Source organism: Bactrocera oleae, chromosome X, assembly GCF_042242935.1.
Source record: "Bactrocera oleae isolate idBacOlea1 chromosome X, idBacOlea1, whole genome shotgun sequence".
NCBI lineage: Eukaryota > Metazoa > Arthropoda > Insecta > Diptera > Tephritidae > Bactrocera > Bactrocera oleae.
The window spans coordinates 26,163,810-26,186,593 of NC_091541.1; the positions used below are offsets into that span (position 1 = coordinate 26,163,810).

Sequence of the window (22,784 nt, forward strand, 5' to 3'; positions counted from 1 at the left end):
TTTATTATTTTAAAGCTAAACATGTATAATAATATCGATAAAATAAATAAAAAATGTTATTCATTGTCAAAAAACGATTTATTTTTATACTCCTCAATACAGTTGTAATTCATTTTATATAAAATAAATTATAAGCGTATACAACAAAACACAAGACGATTGCTCTAATTATTAAAATATATAAAGAAATCCCAAACGAGTATACCATTTGACTATGCGAGAGTATAAAATGTTCGGTTGCATCCGAACTTAGCCCTTCCTTACTTCTTATACTCTCGCAACCTGTTGCTACAGAGTATAATAGTTTTGTTCACCAAACGGTTGTTTGTATCGCCTAAAACTAATCGTGTTAGATATAGGGTTATGTATATAAGACGGTATTGCAGATGGGCGTAATCGGACCACTGCCACGCTCACAAACCAATTAAATTGCCATATTTAAGCTCCACAATAAGATACAAGGCTGTTGTTTGGTATACAGGATCACATTAGGGAGGGGCATCTACAGTTCAATTTTTTTTTTAAGTGGGCGTGGTCCCACCCCCTAATAGGTTTAATGTGCATATCACCTATACCACTGAAGCCATAATAAAAAAAAATTCACTGGGAACAAATGTTTTTAGCATCTCTATCGACGGTGTGAAAATGGGTGAAATCGGGTGACAACCCCGCCCACTCCTCATATAACGGTACTGTTAAAAACTACTAAAAGCGCGATAAATAAAGCACTAAACAAGCCAGAGACATTAAATTTTTATCTCTGGGATGGCTTTATAGGAACAACGTTCAAAATTAGTCAGTTAGATCTGTTTAACCGATTTCAACCAAATTCGGTACATAATATTCTTCTCATATTTCTATATTATAGTACGAAAATGGGCGAAATCGGATTACAACCTCGCCTATTTCCCATATAACAGCATTTTAAATTCCATCTGATGTTTTTACTTTCCAGTATGCAAATCAAGCACCACTGATTATATCGGCGTAAAACTTTGCGAGAGTAATACGTTTAAAGTATGCCCCTTTGTGACCAAAAATTGTCTAAATCGAATCAAAACTGTTCAAGCCCCTAGGTACTGAATATGTGGAACCCAGTGCCTATAGCTGACTTTTTACCGAAAATATCGGTCAACATAGAACAAGGCGGTAAGATCCACAAAGAAATCAAAAACGAGTATACCATTTGACTTTGCTAATTGTCATAATTTAATTTCCCCTAATAATATTGGGGGAATGTCGGACAAAAGGTCCAGAACTTTTACTAACAAATAATTTAATTTTGGATTCATCTGAACACAATTTTTTTCGTCATTTGAACATAGGCCAGGAAACATACTTTTTGCTTTAGTATACGGACTTCTACGTGTTTTTTTAGTAGCGGTACTTTTTGTAGACTTTTTGTCCTTTGACAATCGCCTTCAAGGAGTTAGTGTTAGGTGATAAATTTCGTACATCGCTGATGCTCCTGGCCGACGCAAAAGCATTAATGTTGTAGTAGTGGCCTATGTTGGATAGTCAACAATGGATGTTTGGCGCTTTCGCCCATTTTGTTTTTGGTTTGTTTTTATCGTTTCCCACATTACTTCTGTAGAATGTTTTTCTCTCCTACTGAAGAAAAATCCAATCATTAAATTATTGTAACAATTACTAATTCAAATTTCTGCTAGACTACACTTACTAGTAAAAATTAAATATTATGAACGGAAATGTCTAACACTCCTATATTTTTGTGGAAAGCAATTTAAATGATTTCCGTGAACTAGCGAAACTGAACGAGAATAACAAATATCACATTAAAAATTTGTTCTGTTTTAATGTGAATATCCCGTTATATGTACTGCTGTTGTATATATATAATATTATGGCGAACACGAGTACGAGAACAAATCAGAATTGACGATAAACTGCCAGAAGCAACTAGACAGTGAATTCGTAGTTGCCAGAATGTTCTAGTAGCGAACTTTTGTTAAAAATTTACTATATAAGGGCTGCCGGATTGTGCAGCAGGACAGTTCTAATTAGAGTGTTGTCGTGTATAGAGCAATTAAGCTATAAGCAATAAGTTGTAAGTTCTAATTTCGAGCAATAAGTGTTAAGTTGTTGGAATTGGAAATAAAGATAAGTGTATAGCATTAAATTGGGACTTTAATTTAACAATCCAGTGATCGAACTCAAGAGTGAGTTATAGTTAGACGATTTATCGAGAAACCCGTTACAATTGGTGTCAGAAGTGGGATTGTCAAATAAATTCCCAAGGAGATAGTTATTTGAAAATGGTCAAGTTTAACGATCTGAAGATTCCACAACTGAAAAAGGAGCTGGAGCAAAGTGGTTTGCCGACAAATGGATTTAAAACTGAATTGCAATCACGGTTGAGAGGCCACAGAGGCGGAAAATATTAATGTTGAGGAATATGTCTTTCACATGGAATTAGAGGAAGAGACAACAACGATAGAAGAAAAGGAAGAAACTCAATGCTCGTCAAAGATTGCGGACATAAACATGATTTTTGCTGCAATATCGCAGATTGGGAAAGAGATGTCTCAAATGTCAACGCAAATGTCGACACAATTTAAAGAGCAGGATACACGTATGTCTCAAATGTCAACGCAAATGTCAATGCAAATATCAACAGAAATATCGACACAATTTAAAGAGCAGGATGCACGTATAAACCATTAAATAGCAGAGGTGTCATCACAAATGTTGGCACAACAATCCCAATTGTCCGCGTTAAAAACGCAGTTGGAAGAGCAGTTCGCAGCGCAAGATGCACGTATATCAGCACAGGTGTCCACACAGTTGGAAGAGCAGTTTGCAGCGCAAGATGCACATATATCAGCACAGGTGACCTCACAAATAGCAGAAGTGTTCTCACAGATTTCGGAAGAGCGGGATAGAATTAAAACTGAAATGGATGAATTAAAAGATCGTCTCCGCGAGCTACAATTAAATCGGCCAATTGTGTCAACAGTTTCTGCCAAGGTAAAACCTCCACCTTTGATGGCACTGTTCCGTTCCCCGTTTTTAAGCTTCAATTCGAAAAGACGGCATCTTCAAATAATTGGAACACTGAAGATAAAGAAGCTGCATTGTTCGCTGCATTACAAGGATCTGCAGCGGAAATATTACAGACCATTTCAAACTGCGAGGCGAGTAATTATGAAACGTTGATGGGTGAATTAGAAAGACGGTATGGTAGTGAGCACAGGAAGCAGATCTCTGAAATCGAGTTACGAAATCGCCGCCAGAAAGCCAATGAGTCTCTGCAGGAGTTTTCTACAGAGATTGAGAGGTAAGCTCACTTAGCTTATGCACATAAATCCATGGAATATATCGAGGACACGAAAATTCAGACTTTCGTCAATGGAATACGAGATAACACTACACGATTCGCTGCATTAGCATGTCCAAAATTGACGTTTGCAGAAACCGTATCGTATGCTCTGACACAGGAAACTGCATCTCTGCTTTGCAATCAAACATTTAAAACTCACAAAGTAAAAATAAAGGAACACAATTGGGTGAACCAATTACTTGAAAAAATGGACGACATGCAGAAAGCACTAGAAAAATCCACGGAAGCGCATAAGAAAAATGATGCTGTGTTTAAATGCTTCAACTGTGGAAAAAGTGGCCATATTGCACGCAACTGTAACCAGCCCAATAATCCAGTTGGACGTAAACGCAAAGCTGAGGAAGATCAAGCAAATGTCAAATCAAACCAATCGTTAAACTAAAGCAAGCCAGCAAATGCCCTGTAAAATCCATTTCACAAATAAGCAGGAATACGAGTATATAATAGTTTTAAACTTGTTAATATTTATTATTTTAAAGCTAAACATGTATAATAATATCGATAAAATAAATAAAAAATGTTATTCATTGTCAAAAAACGATTTATTTTTATACTCCTCAATACAGTTGTAATTCATTTTATATAAAATAAATTATAAGCGTATACAACAAAACACAAGAACGATTGCTCTAATTATTAAAATATATAAAGAAATCCCAAACGAGTATACCATTTGACTATGCGAGAGTATAAAATGTTCGGTTGCATCCGAACTTAGCCCTTCCTTACTTCTTATACTCTCGCAACCTGTTGCTACAGAGTATAATAGTTTTGTTCACCAAACGGTTGTTTGTATCGCCTAAAACTAATCGTGTTAGATATAGGGTTATGTATATAAGACGGTATTGCAGATGGGCGTAATCGGACCACTGCCACGCTCACAAACCAATTAAATTGCCATATTTAAGCTCCACAATAAGATACAAGGCTGTTGTTTGGTATACAGGATCACATTAGGGAGGGGCATCTACAGTTCAATTTTTTTTTTAAGTGGGCGTGGTCCCACCCCCTAATAGGTTTAATGTGCATATCACCTATACCACTGAAGCCATAATAAAAAAAAATTCACTGGGAACAAATGTTTTTAGCATCTCTATCGACGGTGTGAAAATGGGTGAAATCGGGTGACAACCCCGCCCACTCCTCATATAACGGTACTGTTAAAAACTACTAAAAGCGCGATAAATAAAGCACTAAACAAGCCAGAGACATTAAATTTTTATCTCTGGGATGGCTTTATAGGAACAACGTTCAAAATTAGTCAGTTAGATCTGTTTAACCGATTTCAACCAAATTCGGTACATAATATTCTTCTCATATTTCTATATTATAGTACGAAAATGGGCGAAATCGGATTACAACCTCGCCTATTTCCCATATAACAGCATTTTAAATTCCATCTGATGTTTTTACTTTCCAGTATGCAAATCAAGCAACACTGATTATATCGGCGTAAAACTTTGCGAGAATAATACGTTTAAAGTATGCCACTTTGTGACCAAAAATTGTCTAAATCGATTCAAAACTGTTTGTTTAAATGAGTTTTAACTCTCTCCTCCAAGTGCACCACTCTACTCGGGAACACTGACACGCCTTAATGAAACACACCACACCTGTGAACACTCAAGGAATTTCACCCCACACCAGATGACACCACACAGGACAACACAACATACCATTCTCATTCGCTATATGTCATTCGTTATCGTCTACGGGCCTGAGCGCCACATCATCATTCGCTTATACACATTCGATTAAAGAGTGATCCTACGCGCTAACTAGACTTCTCAGCGGTACAGCGCGTCGATAACTCAAACCTTCATTGTTCGGACATCATTTTCGCACAATCAGCTGGTTTGTTTCCAGTCCAGCACAACTACTTTTATTAAATTTTAATTGTTTAATAATTAATAATTTGTTAAATAAATAAATTTGAACGGAGTTCAATTATAAAACTAATAATTCGAGTGCTTCCTTTATAATCCTATTTAAAGCTAGTGAAAATAAATTTCGTGCTCCCAATAAATTGGGTATATTTTTATTCACTGTTCAAGCCACTAGGTACTGAATATGTGGAACCCAGTGCCTATAGCTGACTTTTTACCGAAAATATCGGTCAACATAGAACAAGGCGGTAAGATCCACAAAGAAATCTAAAACGAGTATACCATTTGACTTTGCTAATTGTCATAATTAAATTTCCCCTAATAATATTGAGGGAATTTCGGACAAAAGGTCCAGAACTTTTACTAACAAATAATTTAATTTTGGTTTCATCTGAACACAATTTTTTTCGTCATTTGAACATAGGCCAGGAAACATACTTTTTGCTTTAGTATACGGGCTTCTACGTGTTTTCTTAGTAGCGGTACTTTTCGTAGACTTTTTGTCCTTTGACAATCGCCTTCAAGGAGTTAGTGTTAGGTGATACATTTCGTACATCGCTGATGCTCCTGGCCGACGCAAAAGCATTAATGTTGTAGTAGTGGCCTATGTTGGATAGTCAACAATGGATGTTTGGCGCTTTCGCCCATTTTGTTTTTGGTTTGTTTTTATCGTTTCCCACATTACTTCTGTAGAATGTTTTTCTCTCCTACTGAAGAAAAATCCAATCATTAAATTATTGTAACAATTACTAATTCAAATTTCTGCTAGACTACACTTACTAGTAAAAATTAAATATTATGAACGTAAATGTCTAACACTCCTATATTTTTGTGGACAGCAATTTAAATGATTTCCGAGAACTAGCGAAACTGAACGAGAATAACAAATATCACATTAAAAATTTGTTCTGTTTTAATGTGAATATCCCGTTATATGTACTGCTGTTGCATATATATAATATTGTGGCGAACACGAGTACGAGAACAAATCAGAATTGACGATAAACTGCCAGAAGCAACTAGACAGCGAATTCGTAGTTGCCAGAATGTTCTAGTAGCGAACTTTTGTTAAAAATTTACTATATAAGGGCTGCCGGATTGTGCAGCAGGACAGTTGTAATTAGAGTGTTGCCGTGTATAGAGCAATTAAGCTATAAGCAATAAGTTTTAGTTCGAATAGCGAGCAATAAGTGTTAAGTTGTTGGAATTGGAAATAAAGATAAGTGTATAGCATTAAATTGGGACTTTATATTAACAATCCAGTGATCGAGCTCAAGAGTGAGTTATAGTTAGACGATTTATCGAGAAACCCGTTACAATTGGTGTCAGAAGTGGGATTGTCAAATAAATTCTCAAGGAGATAGTTATTTGAAAATGGCCAAGTTTAACGATCTGAAGATTCCACAACTGAAAAAGGAGCTGGAGCAAAGTGGTTTGCCGACAAATGGATTAAAAACTGAATTGCAATCACGGTTGAGAGGCCACAGAGGCGGAAAATATTAATGTTGAGGAATATGTCTTTCACATGGAATTAGAGGAAGAGACAACAACGATAGAAGAAAAGGAAGAAACTCAATGCTCGTCAAAGATTGTGGACATAAACATGATTTTTGCTGCAATATCGCAGATGGGGAAAGAGATGTCTCAAATGTCAACGCAAATATCGACACAATTTAAAGAGCAGGATACACGTATGTCTCAAATGTCAACGCAAATGTCAATGCAAATATCAACAGAAATATCGACACAATTTAAAGAGCAGGATGCACGTTTAACCCAACAAATAGCAGGGGTGTCATCATAAATGTTGGCACAACAATCCCAATTGTCCTCGTTAAATACGCAGTTGGAAGAGCAATTCGCAGCGCAAGATGCACGTATATCAGCACAGGTATCCACACAGTTGGAAGAGCAGTTTACAGCGCAAGATGCACATATATCAGCACAGGTGACCTCACAAATAGCAGAAGTGTTCTCACAGATTTCGGAAGAGCGGGATAGAATTAAAACTGAAATGGATGAATTAAAAGATCGTCTCCGCGAGCTACAATTAAATCGGCCAATTGTGTCAACAGTTTCTGCCAAGGTAAAACCTCCATCCTTTGATGGCACTGTTCCGTTCCCCGTTTTTAAGCTTCAATTCGAAAAGACGGCATCTTCAAATAATTGGAACACTGAAGATAAAGAAGCTGCATTGTTCGTTGCATTAAAAGGATCTGCAGCGGAAATATTACAGACCATTCCGAACTGCGAGGCGAGTAGTTATGAAATGTTGATGGGTGAATTAGAAAGACGGTATGGTAGTGAGCACAGGAAGCAGATCTCTCAAATCGAGTTACGAAATCGCCGCCAGAAAGCCAATGAGTCTCTGCAGGAGTTTTCTACAGAGATTGAGAGGTTAGCTCACTTAGCTTATGCACATAAATCCATGGAATACATCGAGGACACGAAAATTCAGACTTTCGTCAATGGAATACGAGATAACACTACACGATTCGCTGCATTAGCATGTCCAAAATTGACGTTTGCAGAAACCGTCTCGTATGCTCTGATACAGGAAACTGCATCTCTGCTTTGCAATCAAACATTTAAAGCTCACAAAGTAGAAATAAAGGAATACACTTGGGTGAACCAATTACTTGAAAAAATGGACGACATGTAGAAAGCACTAGAAAAATCCACGGAAGCGCATAAGAAAAATGATGCTGTGTTTAAATGCTTCAACTGCGGAAAAAGTGGCCATATTGCACGCAACTGTAACCAGCCCAATAATCCAGTTGGACGTAAACGCAAAGCTGAGGAAGATCAAGCAAATGTCAAATCAAACCAATCGTTAAATTAAAACGAGACAGCAAATGGCCTGTAATCTCCATTTCACCAATAAGCAGGAATACGAGTATGTAATTATTTTAAACTTGTTAATATTTATTATTTTTAAGCTAATCATGTATAATAATATCGATAAAATAAATAAAAAATGTTATTCATTGTCAAAAAACGATTTATTTTCATACTCCTCAATACAGTTGTAATTCATTTTATATAAAATAAATTATAAGCGTATACAACAAAACACAAGAACGATTGCTCTAATTATAAAAATATATAAAGAAATCTCAAACGAGTATACCATTTGACTACGCGAGAGTATAAAATGTTCGGTTGCATCCGAACTTAGCCCTTCCTTACTTCTTATACTCGTGCAACCTGTTGCTACAGAGTATAATAATTTTGTTCACCAAACGGTTGTTTGTATCGCCTAAAACTAATCGTGTTAGATATAGGGTTATGTTTATAAGACGGTATTGCAGATGGGCGTAATCGGACCACTGCCACCCTCACAAAACAATTAAATTGCCATACCTAAGCTCCACAATAAGATACAAGGCTGTTATTTGGTATACAGGATCACATTAGGTAGGGGCATCTGCAGTTTACTTTAACATGTGGGCGTGGTCCCACCCCCTAATAGGTTTAATGTGCATATCTCCTATACCACTGAAGCCATAATAAAAAAATTCACTGGGAACAAATGTTTTTAGCATTTCTATCGACGGTTTGAAAATGGGTGACATCGGGTGACAGCCCCGCCCACTCCCCATATAACGGTACTGTTAAAAACTACTAAAAGCGCGATAAATCAAGCACTAAACAAGCCAGATACATTAAATTTTTATCTATGGGACGGTATGAGATGACTTTATAGGAACAACGTTTAAAATTAGTCAGTTAGATCTGTTTAACCGATTTCAACCAAATTCGGTACATAATATTCTTCTCATATTTCTATATTATAGTACGAAAATGGGCGAAATCGGATTACAACCTCGCCTATTTCCCATATAACAGCATTTTCAATTCCATCTGATGTTTTTACTTTCGATTATATCGGCGTAAAACTTTGTAAGAGTAATACGTTTAAAGTATGCCACTTTGTGACCAAAAATTGTCTAAATCGAATCAAAACTGTTCAAGCCCCTAGGTACTGAATATGTGGACCCCAGTGCCTATAGCTGACTTTTTACCCAAAATATCGGTCATCATAGAACAAGCCGGTAAGATCCACAAAGAAATCTAAAACGAGTATACCATTTGACTTTGCTAACATATTGGGGGAATGTCGGACAAAAGGTCCAGAACTTTTACTAACAAATAATTTAATTTTGGATTCATCTGAACACAATTTTTTTCGTCATTTGAACATAGGCCAGGAAACATACTTTTTGCTTTAGTATACGGGCTTCTACGTGTTTTCTTAGTAGCGGTACTTTTCGTAGACTTTTTGTCCTTTGACAATCGCCTTCAAGGAGTTAGTGTTAGGTGATACATTTCGTACATCGCTGATGCTCCTGGCCGACGCAAAAGCATTAATGTTGTAGTAGTGGCCTATGTTGGATAGTCAACAATGGATGTTTGGCGCTTTCGCCCATTTTGTTTTTGGTTTGTTTTTATCGTTTCCCACATTACTTCTGTAGAATGTTTTTCTCTCCTACTGAAGAAAAATCCAATCATTGAATTATTGTAACAATTACTAATTCAAATTTCTGCTAGACTACACTTACTAGTAAAAATTAAATATTATGAACGGAAATGTCTAACACTCCTATATTTTTGTGGAAAGCAATTTAAATGATTTCCGTGAACTAGCGAAACTGAACGAGAATAACAAATATCACATTAAAAATTCGTTCTGTTTTAATGTGAATATCCCGTTATATGTACTGCTGTTGTATATATATAATATTGTGGCGAACACGAGTACGAGAACAAATCAGAATTGACGATAAACTGCCAGAAGCAACTAGACAGCGAATTCGTAGTTGCCAGAATGTTCTAGTAGCGAACTTTTGTTAAAAATTTACTATATAAGGGCTGCCGGATTACGCAGCAGGACAGTTCTAATTAGAGTATTGCCGTGTATAGAGCAATTAAGCTATAAGCAATAAGTTGTAAGTTCGAATAGCGAGCAATAAGTGTTAAGTTGTTGGAATTGTCAATAAAGATAAGTGTATAGCACTAAATTGGGACTTTAATTTAACAATCCAGTGATCGAGCTCAAGAGTGAGTTATAGTTAGACGATTTATCGAGAGGCTGCCGGATTACGCAGCAGGACAGTTCTAATTTGAGTATTGCCGTGTATAGAGCAATTAAGCTATAAGCAATAAGTTGTAAGTTCGAATAGCGAGCAATAAGTGTTAAGTTGTTGGAATTGTCAATAAAGATAAGTGTATAGCACTAAATTGGGACTTTAATTTAACAATCCAGTGATCGAGCTCAAGAGTGAGTTATAGTTAGACGATTTATCGAGAAACCCGTTACAATTGGTGTCAGAAGTGGGATTGTCAAATAAATTCCCAAGGAGATAATTATTTGAAAATGGCCAAGTTTAACGATCTGAAGATTCCAAAACTGAAAAAGGAGCTGGAGCAACGTAGTTTGCCGACAAATGGATTAAAAACTGAATTGCAATCACGGTTGAGAGGCCATGGAATCGGAAAATATTAATGTTGAGGAATATGTCTTTCACATGGAATTAGAGGAAGAAACAACAAAGATAGCAGAAAAGGAAGAAACTCAATGCTCGTCAAAGATTGTGGACATAAACATGATTTTTGCTGCAATATCGCAGATGGGGAAAGAGATGTCTCAAATGTCAACGCAAATGTCAATGCAAATATCAACAGAAATATCGACACAATTTAGAGAGCAGGATGGAAGTATAACCCAACAAATAGCAGAGGTGTCATCGCAAATGTTGGCGCAAGATGCACGTATATCAGCACAGGTGTCCACACAGTTGGAAGAGCAGTTTGCAGCGCAAGATGCACATATATCAGCACAGGTGACCTCACAAATAGCAGAAGTGTTCTTACAGATTTCGGAAGAAGGGGATAGAATTAAAACTGAAATGGATGAATTAAAAGATCGTCTGCGCGAGCTACAATTAAATCGGCCAATTGTGTCAACAGCTTCTGCCAAGGTAAAACCCCCATCCTTTGATGCCACTGTGCCGTTCCCCGTTTTTAAGCTTCAATTCGAAAAGACGGCATCTTCAAATAATTGGAACACTGAAGATAAAGTAGCTGCATTGTTCGTTGCATTAAAAGATCTGCAGCGAAAATATTACAGACCATTCCAAACTGCGAGGCGAGTAGTTATGAAACGTTGATGGGTGCATTAGAAAGACGGTATGGTAGTGAGCACAGGAAGCAGATCTTTCAAATCGAGTTGCGAAATCGCCGCCAGAAAGCCAAAGAGTCTCTGCAGGAGTTTTCTACAGAGATTGAGAGGTTAGCTCACTTAGCTTATGCACATAAATCCATGGAATACATCGAGAACACGAAAATTCAGACTTTCGTCAATGGAATACGAGATAACACTACACGATTCGCTGCATTAGCATGTCCCAAATTGACGTTTGCAGAAACCGTCTCGTATGCTCTGACACAGGAAACTGCATCTCTGCTTTGCAAACAACAAACATTTAAAGCTTACAAAGTAGAAATAAAGGAACACACTTGGGTGAACCAATTACTTGAAAAAATGGACAACATGCAGAAAGCACTGGAAAAATATACGGAAGCGCATAAGAAAAATTATGCTGGGTTTAAATGCTTCAACTGCGGAAATAGTGGCCATATTGCACGCAACTGTAACCAGCCCAATAATCCAGTTGGACGTAAACGCAAAGCTGAGGAAGATCAAGCAAATGTCAAATCAAACCAATCGTTAAACTAAAGCGAGCCAGCAAATGCCCTGTAATCTCCATTTCACAAATAATCAGGAATACGAGTAACGTTACCGTTAGTGGATGTGTAGACGGTAAAAAGCGCATACTGACTGTGGATACGGGCGCATCACATTCCATAATTCGATCTGATCTGGTTGAGAAAGAAGTGAGACCGTTAGCTGTGGCAAAGTTGCGTACTGCAATTGGAGAAGATACCCTAGTTCTCGGAAAGGTAACGTGCGAGATCGTTATTGGAAAGGCAGCCGTGTTGCACAATTTTATAGTGGCAGATATCGTTGACGAAGTCATAATTGGAGTAGATTTTCTAGCGAATCATATAATATAGAAATATGGAATTTCCACTTATGTTCGGTTACGAAGTACAACGTTAGACGAGTAATAACAACAGAGAGCCAGCAGATTCCACCAACATCAGAAGCAGTTATTTGGGCAGAATTAGATGGAGACTATGTGTCAAACAAGTGGTGGATTGTTGAGCCCACAAAAGAATCTACACCAAACTTACTTATGTGCAAAACCCTGGCTATGACAAGGCAAGATAAACGTGTTCCAGTAAGAGTACTTAATGAGTGCAAGTTACCAATAAAGCTCTCCAAAGGAGCTCTATTAGGGCAGTGTCAAGAGATTGAGGCCGTGATAAATTGCGAAATACGTCTTGAGGAAGATTCCATGGACGAAAACGATATATCGAGTGAAATTAACGCATGGACTGAAGAACTAGAGGCAAACTATCAAACTATGGCTAAACAACTTCTTCTCAGATACTCATCCATATTTGATAAAGACGATGCCAAACCAGAAAGAACCAAAGTTGTGAAACATTTCATTAACGCAGGTGATGCAAGACCAATCCGCCAGGCTCCTCGAAGCGTTCCTTAAGCAAAACGTGAAGTTGAAAGCCAGACCATACGTGAAATGAGCGAAAGCGGCGTAATCGAACCATCAGAGAGTCCGTGGAGCTCACCTGTAGTACTTGTGAAGAATAAAGATGGCAACATGAGATTTTGTGTGGACTATAGAAGGTTGAATGATGTAACGAAGAAAGACAGTTATCCACTACCTAAAATCGATGATACACTGGACTCGTTATCAGGCACAAAATGGTTCTCAACACTTGATTTGAAAAGTGGTTATTGGCAAGTGGAGGTAAACGAAGAAGACAAAGAAAAGACGGCTTTCAGCGTGGGAGATGGTCTATGGCAATTTACCGTAATGCCCTTTGGATTATGTAACGCTCCTGCTACTTTTGAGACTCTTATGGACCAGGTATTAAAAGGATTAGACTGGAAGACCTGTTTGGTATACCTCGACGATATCATCGTGTTGGGTAAAAGCTTCGATGAACACCTTAAGAACTTGGAAGAGGTTTTCCAACGGATAGCTAGCACTGGTCTGAAGCTGTGTCCAAAGAAGTGTTCCCTTTTCAAAAAGGAAGTAAGCTACTTAGGACACAAAGTGACAACGGAGGGCATTTGCACAGCTAATGAAAAGATCGAGGCAGTAAGAGATTGGCCCGCTCTTAAAAATTTACACGAATTGCGGAGTTTCCTTGGACTGTGTACTTATTATAGACGATTCGTTCCAAATTTTGCTAGCGTAGCTAGTAGCCTCCATGAACTCACGAACAAGAACAGAGTTTTTGAATGGAATAAAGAACAAGAAGTGGCTTTCCAAACTCTGAAGAAACGGTACTGCGCCAATGTTAGCATACCCGGTCCCAGGATCAACGTTTATTTTGGATACAGATGCTAGTGGATTTGCAGTAGGAGGCGTTTTATCACAAGTCATTGATGGGCATGAGAAAGTGGTTGCGTATTACAGCCAGACCATAAGCAAGCCAGAGAGAAATTATTGTGTTACTCGGAGGGAATTACTGGCGTTAGTGAAGTGCATCAAACATTTTCATAAGTACCTTTATGACCAGCGATTTCGGGTGAGGACAGATCATGCAGCATTAAAATGGCTTCTACAATTCAGGAACCCTGAAGGACAGTTGGCACGGTGGATTGAGAGAATCCAAAGTTACGACTTCTCTATAGAACATCGCAAAGGTAGTAGTCATGGCAATGCTGATGCCATGTCCCGCCGTCCCTGTAATCTGGAATGCAGACATTGCTCAAAAGCTGAGGAGCAGACTGGAATCCGGAGGAGCTACGGAAATGTCAGCAAGAAGATCCAGATTTGAAAAGTGTAATACACGGATTGGAGATGAATAAACGTCAAGTGAGAGAAGAAACAGCTGCAGAAAGCCCAGTCGCAAAGGCTTATTTGTCACAATGGAATAGTTTGAAGTTAGTGTCTGGCTGCTTGCATCGCGTATGGGAAAGCGAAGATGGGCAAAGTTCACGGGCTCTGATGATTGTTCCAAAAGTAAGAATTCCTGAAGCTCTCAACGAGCTGCACAACGGTCCAAGTGGAGGACACATGAGTATCACTAAAACTTTGGTGAAATTTAAACAATGATTTTATTGGGTTGGTTGTCGTCAATCAGTTACGGAGTTAATCGCCAATTGTGTCGAGTGCATTGCTGCTAAAGGGCCGCGGTCCAGGAGTCACGCTCAGATGAAGCAGTACAATTCAGGTGCGCCGTTTGAGCGAGTAGCCATGGATGAAGCTGGTCCATTTCCTATCAGTAAATTAGGAAACAGATATGTTTTGGTAGTCATGCCAGCAAGGGTAATTTTTGGTAATGATCTTCGACTACCGATTGATTTAAAATTTGGAAATAACGCCAACGGAGGAAAGAATACTAAGGAGTTCAATAGCATCCAAGAAGACGAGATGAGGGATATGGTAAGACAGCGCACCAAAATTATGAGCGATAAGATGAAAGCAAAATACGTCAAGGCAATAAACTCTGAGGGTTTTATTGAAGGCGATTGGGTATTGTTATATAACCCACAACGAAAGAAAGGGCTGTCTCCCAAATTACAGTGTAATTGGGAAGGACCATACCTGGTTATTAAACGACTCAATGATGTAGTGTATCGCATAAAGACCATTGGAAGACCAAGGAATAAAATGAAGGTGGTTCATCTGGAACGGCTTGCAGCGTTTGGTACCGCAAATATGTCTAATCGGGTCGATCAGACTTAGGTAGAGGGCAGTGTGGCGAACACGAGTACCAGAACAAATCAGAATTGACGATAAATTGGCAGAAGCAACTAGACAGCGAATTCGTAGTTGCCAGAATGTTCTAGTAGCGAACTTTTGTGCAGCTGGACAGTTCTAATTAGAGTGTTGTCGTGTCAAGAGCAATTAAGCTATAAGCAATAAGTTGTAAGTTCGAATAGCGAGCAATAAGTGTTAAGTTGTTGGAATTGGAAATAAAGATAAGTGTATATCATTAAATTGGGACTTTAATTTAACAATCCAGTGATCGATCTCAAGAGCGAGTTATAGTTAGACGATTTATCGAGAAACCCGTTACAATATATAATATAAATATATTTCTTATAATGTCATTCCTATTATTTTGTGGACTCCATGTTAAATGCTTGCCAAAACTAAGTGAATGCGAGGCAATGTCAGCCAGCAGTGAATGAATGACGATTATCCCGTTAGTTTCGAGCGAGCTACCGCGAGCCAGACGTCGCCAGTGCAAGTCAACTTGCTTGTTCCGATCATTTTGCGTGTTCTCATTAAAAGTGCTGTGTTTGTTGTAAAAGATGTTTTCCGGAGCAAAACGGAGTCACTTGATATTGTTGGGTGCCAAGTGAGCACCACTGATGTATTCCATAGCCAAAGCAACGTGTTGTCGTATATATATTTGGTTAGGTAGCTGTAAACATGTGCAGTGTGTATAGTGAAAAGTGCTCCGTAATATCTGAAAATATTACATCAATCGCATATATAAAAGTGAAAGAATATTAAATTAATGCCTCATATAAGTTTCCTTAAAAGGAAATAATAATTCTTATAAGAAAATAAAAAGGATGTACAAAGAAAAGTTCGATTAAATTTTGATATTGAACCATAATTGAATTTCGTACAACAAAGAAAGGTGTGTGCGACGTAATATTGTGAGGTGTAATAATACAAAGCATAACAAACATTAACATTGATTGTGAATTAGGCATCATAGAGTGAATGAATGCATTAATAATACACGGAAATAAAAAATTACTCCGGAATTATTTGGAACATATCTTTTTTTCCTGTATCGTGTACTTACAAAATGCCACCCAAAAAAGTAAATACAACACAACAGATTTGTGGTTTTTGCTCAGACATAATCCGGGATAAAACGCAGCCAAGTATTCAATGTGCGGCTTGTCGACGTTGGTTTCACTCAAAGTGCACCAACCTTTCATCCGATTAGTTTAAATCCATCGCCAACAGCATTAAGAAAAAAGAAACAGTTCGGAACTGTGACTCATGTGCAAGTGACATTAGTGTTAAGACATGTGATGTATTGGATTCCGATGAGGAGGCATCAGATGATCCGCCACCGTCAAAGGATATTGAAACCTTACTCAAGAGACACTTTGAACGTTTTACAACAAATTATGAACGTGAGTTCAGGGACCTAAAAAAATCAGTTGTAAGTGAAATCAAGGACTTAAGAAAAGACGTAAGCAAACTGTCAGAACAAAACGTCTCGCTATCAAATCAATGTTCTGCCCTGGATGACAAACTTACATCAGTTGAAGACAAGCTAAACGTAGATATGAGGCTGCCTACCAGCCAGGAAGAGTTTTTCACTGAACTGTCGGAACGAAAACGCCGTGAAACCAACGTGATTGCCCTAAATATTCCTGAGTCTGATAAAGCTGCTGGAAAGGACCGTTTAGAGGATGACAGAACAAAGTTAGTCACAGCTTTGCCTCCCAGTATCAAGGATGAGGCCACTGAACTCAAGTTACGTAAACTGGGTCGTCCTACACCTGGACGTACACGTCCTCTTCACATTACCACCCGTTCAGCAGCCGATGCACTTTCCATTATTAAATACAGACCAACAGACGAAAACTCAGGTTTTATTTTCATGACTGATCTAACTGCCTCTCAACAACTTCATCAGAAAAATTTGCGTCAAGAGCTTGATTCAATCGTGAAGAGTGGTGATGACAGTAACACAATTAATTATATATCAATGGTGTCCCAAGAATCGTTAAAAGAAATTTTCGTCCGCTCAACGAGCAAGAAGAAAGTATCTTACGTCCACCTGTGCTACCAGAACGTCAGAGGTCTGCGTACAAAACTCTCAACATTTCAAACAGCATTAGCGGCTAACCAGTACGACGTTGTATGTATTTCGGAATCCTGGCTTCACTCATCCATATGTGATGGTGAAGTCATTGATTCAACATATAGTATTTACCGTAAAGACCGTGTTTCGCTCATCAACGAGCAGAGCAAATATTCATCCGTGTCAAGGGAGCTTCTCGCGATATGATCATCGGCTGCATCTACATACCTCCTCAATCAACTCTTGAGATCTTCGAGTGCCACATAGCTACCGTTTCATTTATAATGGACAAATACCGAAATTCCAACGTCATGATTGTCGGCGACTTCAATATTTCTAGCAGCTTGCCTCGTGTCGACTGTGAAAAGCAACTTTATGATGGATTTGCCTCATTAAACTGCACCCAACAAAATTACATTCAAAATGCCTGGAACTCAACACTTGACCTTTGTTTCACTGACATTGACTCTTCTCCGGAACACGCAGTTGCTCTTGTCCCGGAAGATAAGTACCATCCTGCTATCGACATCTTCAAGTCTGAATTACATATTAACTTAGAATTATTTAAATATTTTCCAGATATTACACTAATATACCCTAGCTACTTTTGTATAACACTTTAATTCTTTATTATATCTATGTATATTGCCGATTGGCGTTTAACTAAATAAATAAATATATATTATATATATGTATATACATATATTAGTAGGTCAGACAACGATAATTTTCCGACATGATTTTCTACCGACGGATTTTACTATTTGCCGGCTATTTTGGATCTTTATTGTGCCATTTAATAATAATTTGCCTTTCACCTTTTTTTCGCTTTGCATCCATTGCTACCAAAACCGCAAAATGCTTAAAAATCTTCAAAATTATACTTTAATAAGATTGCTTTAAAAACGAGTTTTTATTTAAATTCGAGGGGCTTACGAAATAATAAATAGAACAGAAATGAGATGAGCGTACACTTTTGACTCATGTATTACTTTGATGCGGCAACAAAAGTCCCGTTATCTATGGCGTCGCCTATCTGTGTGCATGATTAGTACCGTTAGCATCTTATTGAAAATAATATATATATAAAAATGTTCAGTTATTTAAAAAATAATTACTATGATTTAAAGCAGTAAAGATTTATTTGCAGAGTAGCGTATACTTAAGACGGCTAGTGTATGTATTAAAAAGTTTCTTACCTCCTTAGTACCCGAATTTCATTTTCAAGTGATTCTTCTTTTCCTTTTAACGCTTTTTTATCGATAATCTTAACTGCGAAATGCTCATCAGGATTTTCCTTGCTCTCAGCCAGGCGTACTTCAGAAAAAGCACCTCTAAAAATAGGGTCAAGAAAATTTTTATAGTTTAGCTAACAACGTACTAAATCAATTTTTGAAAATAGATATTAAAATATAATTCAAGCAATTTTTCATTCTGTGCTTTTTTGAGTTTTTATCATTCTCTGAAGTTGAATAAATGTTAAAAGTAAAGAGGATTAATAAATATAATGTTCCAGATTTAGAAATCGTCGAATACATGAAGGGCAATACCAATTTATCCTTTTCATATGCTCTGGCTTTCAGTGCTTTATTTAGCTATTATTCTCTTAAACTGAATAAACGCTGAAAACATGATATCATTCCAAATTCATCTCATAACAAAAGCATATTTTACCTGAGACATACAAATTTAAAATAATTTAAACTAATAGTATATAATACTGCATTGGGCTTGGTATTTTTCGCATTGCTTCTGTTTAATCAATGAAAAATATAAATTTCAGTTTAGTTATAATATTACCACCGATTAACCAAATTTATCCACTCATTCACGAACATTTCGTAAATGAGTATTTAAGACAAAGTAGTAAGTACCGATAGTGTTAATACCAATAGTGCAAATAAATCGTTAAAGAAAAGTTTTTCTACTTTACCATCCAATGTACAAGCTGCCCAAAAAAGCGACATTTTTTGTAGGCGGAATTAATATTTTGAAATTTTTTATATTTAATTACTTTAGTTTCACATAAGTATATCGACACTGTTATTAATATTCGTATATATTTATTTTTACAATAAAAAAGAAGTATTGCTGAAAACATAGCAAAAATTCAATTTGTTAAATCATCTACTTAATTAGCAATTAAGGCAACAAATTAAAGTATTTATTTAAAAATTACTCAAATATTTGGCTCATAACATTCCTCTACTCATTTCACTAAAACTTTTTCAATACAAACTACAATAATTAATAATGTTTATTTTACGAGTTTAACAAAGTGTTTGCGTTTTCACAGTTTTCTGTTCTACCTACAGTATATGACGTCATCGTTGTCTCTGACTTTTTTGAATAAACACTTTGCTTTTAATTCTTTGTAACTCAAACAGCAACAAGAAAGTTCTTTTTTAGTGCCAAAAATATATATTTTAATTGTTTTTACAATATAAAATTTGGGTTTAATAATTCTTATGCCTCATGAAAAGTTAAATAAAAGTTGTATCTGAACAGTCATTAAAACAAACTCTTGATGCACAAAACGTGGACCATGTACAATTGAGATTACAGAACGACTGCAAAAAGCCCGATCCCAGTGAATTTTGTGGCTAAAATGAGTCCAATAAACGAAACACTGTAATCAATACTATTCAGTGGAGAGTTGAGCACAATACCTTTTGCTTGCAACCTGGAGCTCTTAAGGGGCACACCTAGTGTGAAATTAAAAAAAAAAAAACATTTTTACTTTTTGTATATTTTGACAGTCTATTTTATTCCCTATTCCCCTTTAAAAAAACGTACTAAAAATTTAAATGAATTGTTCAAAAAATTTTGGAGTTATAATTTAAGATGTTGACATTACTTCCAAATTTGAAAATGATTGCTCCAAATTTTCTTAGAATTGTTATTAAACACAAAGATACTAAGAGATGTTGAATTTTTTATTTTATTAATTTTATATTCAAGTTTGTAACAAATGAATAATTTTCAAAGTTGTTAGTTGATAACATTTAAGATAATGAAAGAGGGTAGATCATTCTTAAATTTTAATAATAATATTAATAGTTTTTAATTATAATATAAATATTTTTAAATTCAATTTAATTCAGCTCTTTCGTATCGTAGATTCTGACAGTATCAATGGAAAAAGTGGTAACAGGATCATTTCTCTATTAAATTTTCCAGTCAAAATGGTTGCTTCAATAATATTTTTTGTAAACTTTTTGATTACCAAACGTGTACCGTTGCATAATTGAGTTGGATTGAAATTATGCAGAATAATAATTGATCCTGGGTATATGATTTACGTTTTCAATTTGATCAACAATAGGAGCGAATGATTTACTTGTAAAATACATATGATGGCCTGCAACAACTGTTGTATTTGGAAACTAATTTTGTCAACCTCTACATTTTTGGCCGCAATGTAGCCTCATTACTGAGTCAGTTATGATCCAAACAATTAATTTTTGCTCTCAGAAATATACTCTCAAGTAATCAATTTTTTTTGTGAACAGGAGTGCAAAAATTGTCTGGTAGTATAATGCATATATTGGAAATAGTAAAATAGAACTGTAGCCTAATGTTCTATTTTACTATTTCCAATATCTAGCAATTGTTCAAAACATATTTGTGCTGTTGAATCAATTTGCTATTCTGCGCGCATATTTATGGTCCATCGAAGTGTTTGAACACTTCACCATAATAATAATAATAATAATAACCCAACGATTACCCTCCTCCCGCCCAACCAACGCGAGGGGCGCAATCCGCATACGTTAAGTGTTGAGATCTAAAAGTGCTCAGCTAAAGAAACAAAAATTTCAACAGCTAAGATTTATAGTTACAATATAATAAATTGTTACATTTTCATTCATTAAAAGAAAATAATAAAGTCTTTTTAATTTAGAAAAGTGAGTCAGATAAGTCAAATGTGGTGGAATGAGAATTAAAATCATGACATATACGGCGGATTGGCTCGTTTAGTTCAAAATTTGATCTACAGGATTTTAACAGTAAAGGTCTAAACTGCATCGAAAAGCGAATCGGGATATTAAATTTAATTTCAGATAGCAGAAAAGAACTGCAAACTGTTCCATTTAAGATTTTCACTAAGAATATTATGCCAAGCATTTCCCTACGACTAGAAAGTGTAGGTAGATTAATAAGTTTTAAACGACTAGTGTATGGAGGTAGACTTACCCTAGAATCGCATCGGAAATATGCTAAAGCGAAAAGTAAAACTTGTTTTGAACACACTCTAACTTGTCAGTTTGGTAGTTAGGGTTCCATACAGCAGAGCCATATTACAATATAGGTCTAACCAAAGTTGCATAAAGTGTTTTAGAAATATACGGATCTCTAAATTCTTTAGACCAACGTTTAACAAAACTGAGGACAGCTATTGCTTTCAAGACCATGGTGTCAATATGAAGACAAAAATTAAGCTTAGAGTCCATATTGACTCCCAAATCAACATAGTCAAAAACTTGCTCCAGAATATGGTGTTTTATTACATAAGAGGGATGCACAGATCTACGGGAAAAGCACATCCGTCTTACATTTATTCAGATTCAATGGCAAATCATTTCTATCACACCATGCAATCATATTGTTTAAGTCTGTTTGCAACAGACACCTTTCCTCAGTTGAAGTGTATGATTTAAAAAGCTTTACGTCATCAGCGTATAATAACATTTTTGAGAATTCAATTACTGAAGAGATATCGTTAATAAACAACAAGAACAGAATCGGGCCAAGATGACTACCTTGCGGAACACCTGAAGAAACATTAATTGTATCTGAACGTGTATCCTCAAATATCACTCGTTGTGTTCTATTATAAAGGTAGCAAGCCACCCATTGAAGAAATCTTGGCCGAAATAGTTTTTCGATACCTCTATAGTTTCCAATGTTGGATCTAAATCCACTTTTATGCAAAGGAATTATAAATGACTGTTTCCATATTGAAGGAAATATACCGTGTTTAAGAGATTAATTAAATATCCTTGTCAAAGGCAAGTAAGTATATTTGGCACTATTTTTTAGGAAGCATGAGGGTATCATGTCTGGGTAGTAACTAAAAGATGGTTTTAACTTATTTAATTTAAGTAGGACGTCTTCTTCAGAAATAATTGGAGCGTTAATTAAAGTATTCGAACACAACACGTGCTGATAAGATAAAGTTTTGGAAGAATTATTACGGTAGTTTGACTTGAAAAATTCTGCAAACATATTGGATATAATAACATTGTCAGTTGAAATGATAGATTTGTATTTCATCGCGGACGGAAATTTGGAAATCCTGCGTTTGGAGTTGACGAAATCATAAAACGGTTTTGGATAACTTACAACATTCTTTTTTACTTTATTTAAGTAATTATTATAACATTTTTTGTTTAGGTCAAAATATTGTCGACGCAATACGGAATATTTAGAATAGTCGACAAGTGAACCGGTTTTTTTTTAAATGCTTAAAGGCTTGAGTTTTTCTGTTTTTCAACTTATGTAACTCTTTCGACGACCACGGAATTCTACTTTTACTTTTATTAACAATTACTATTGGAACATACTTTTCAAATAATTTCGTAATAATGTTA

General features: G+C 36.4%; 1 protein-coding gene and 1 pseudogene across 7 annotated transcripts in view; one reads left to right on the plus strand and one right to left on the minus strand.

Annotated features, from left to right (window-relative positions):
* Positions 1-22,784, minus strand: part of CaMKI (Calcium/calmodulin-dependent protein kinase I) — a 407,212-nt gene that overhangs the window by 303,469 nt on the left and 80,959 nt on the right. For all 7 annotated transcript variants that reach the window (XM_070112309.1, XM_070112308.1, XM_070112305.1 and 4 more), the window contains one exon: positions 18,390-18,524. In XM_070112309.1, the coding sequence (XP_069968410.1) occupies positions 18,390-18,524 (135 nt within the window). The remainder of the gene's footprint in view (positions 1-18,389; positions 18,525-22,784) is intronic.
* LOC138857975 (uncharacterized protein PF3D7_1120000-like) lies at positions 2,277-11,986 on the plus strand (annotated as a pseudogene).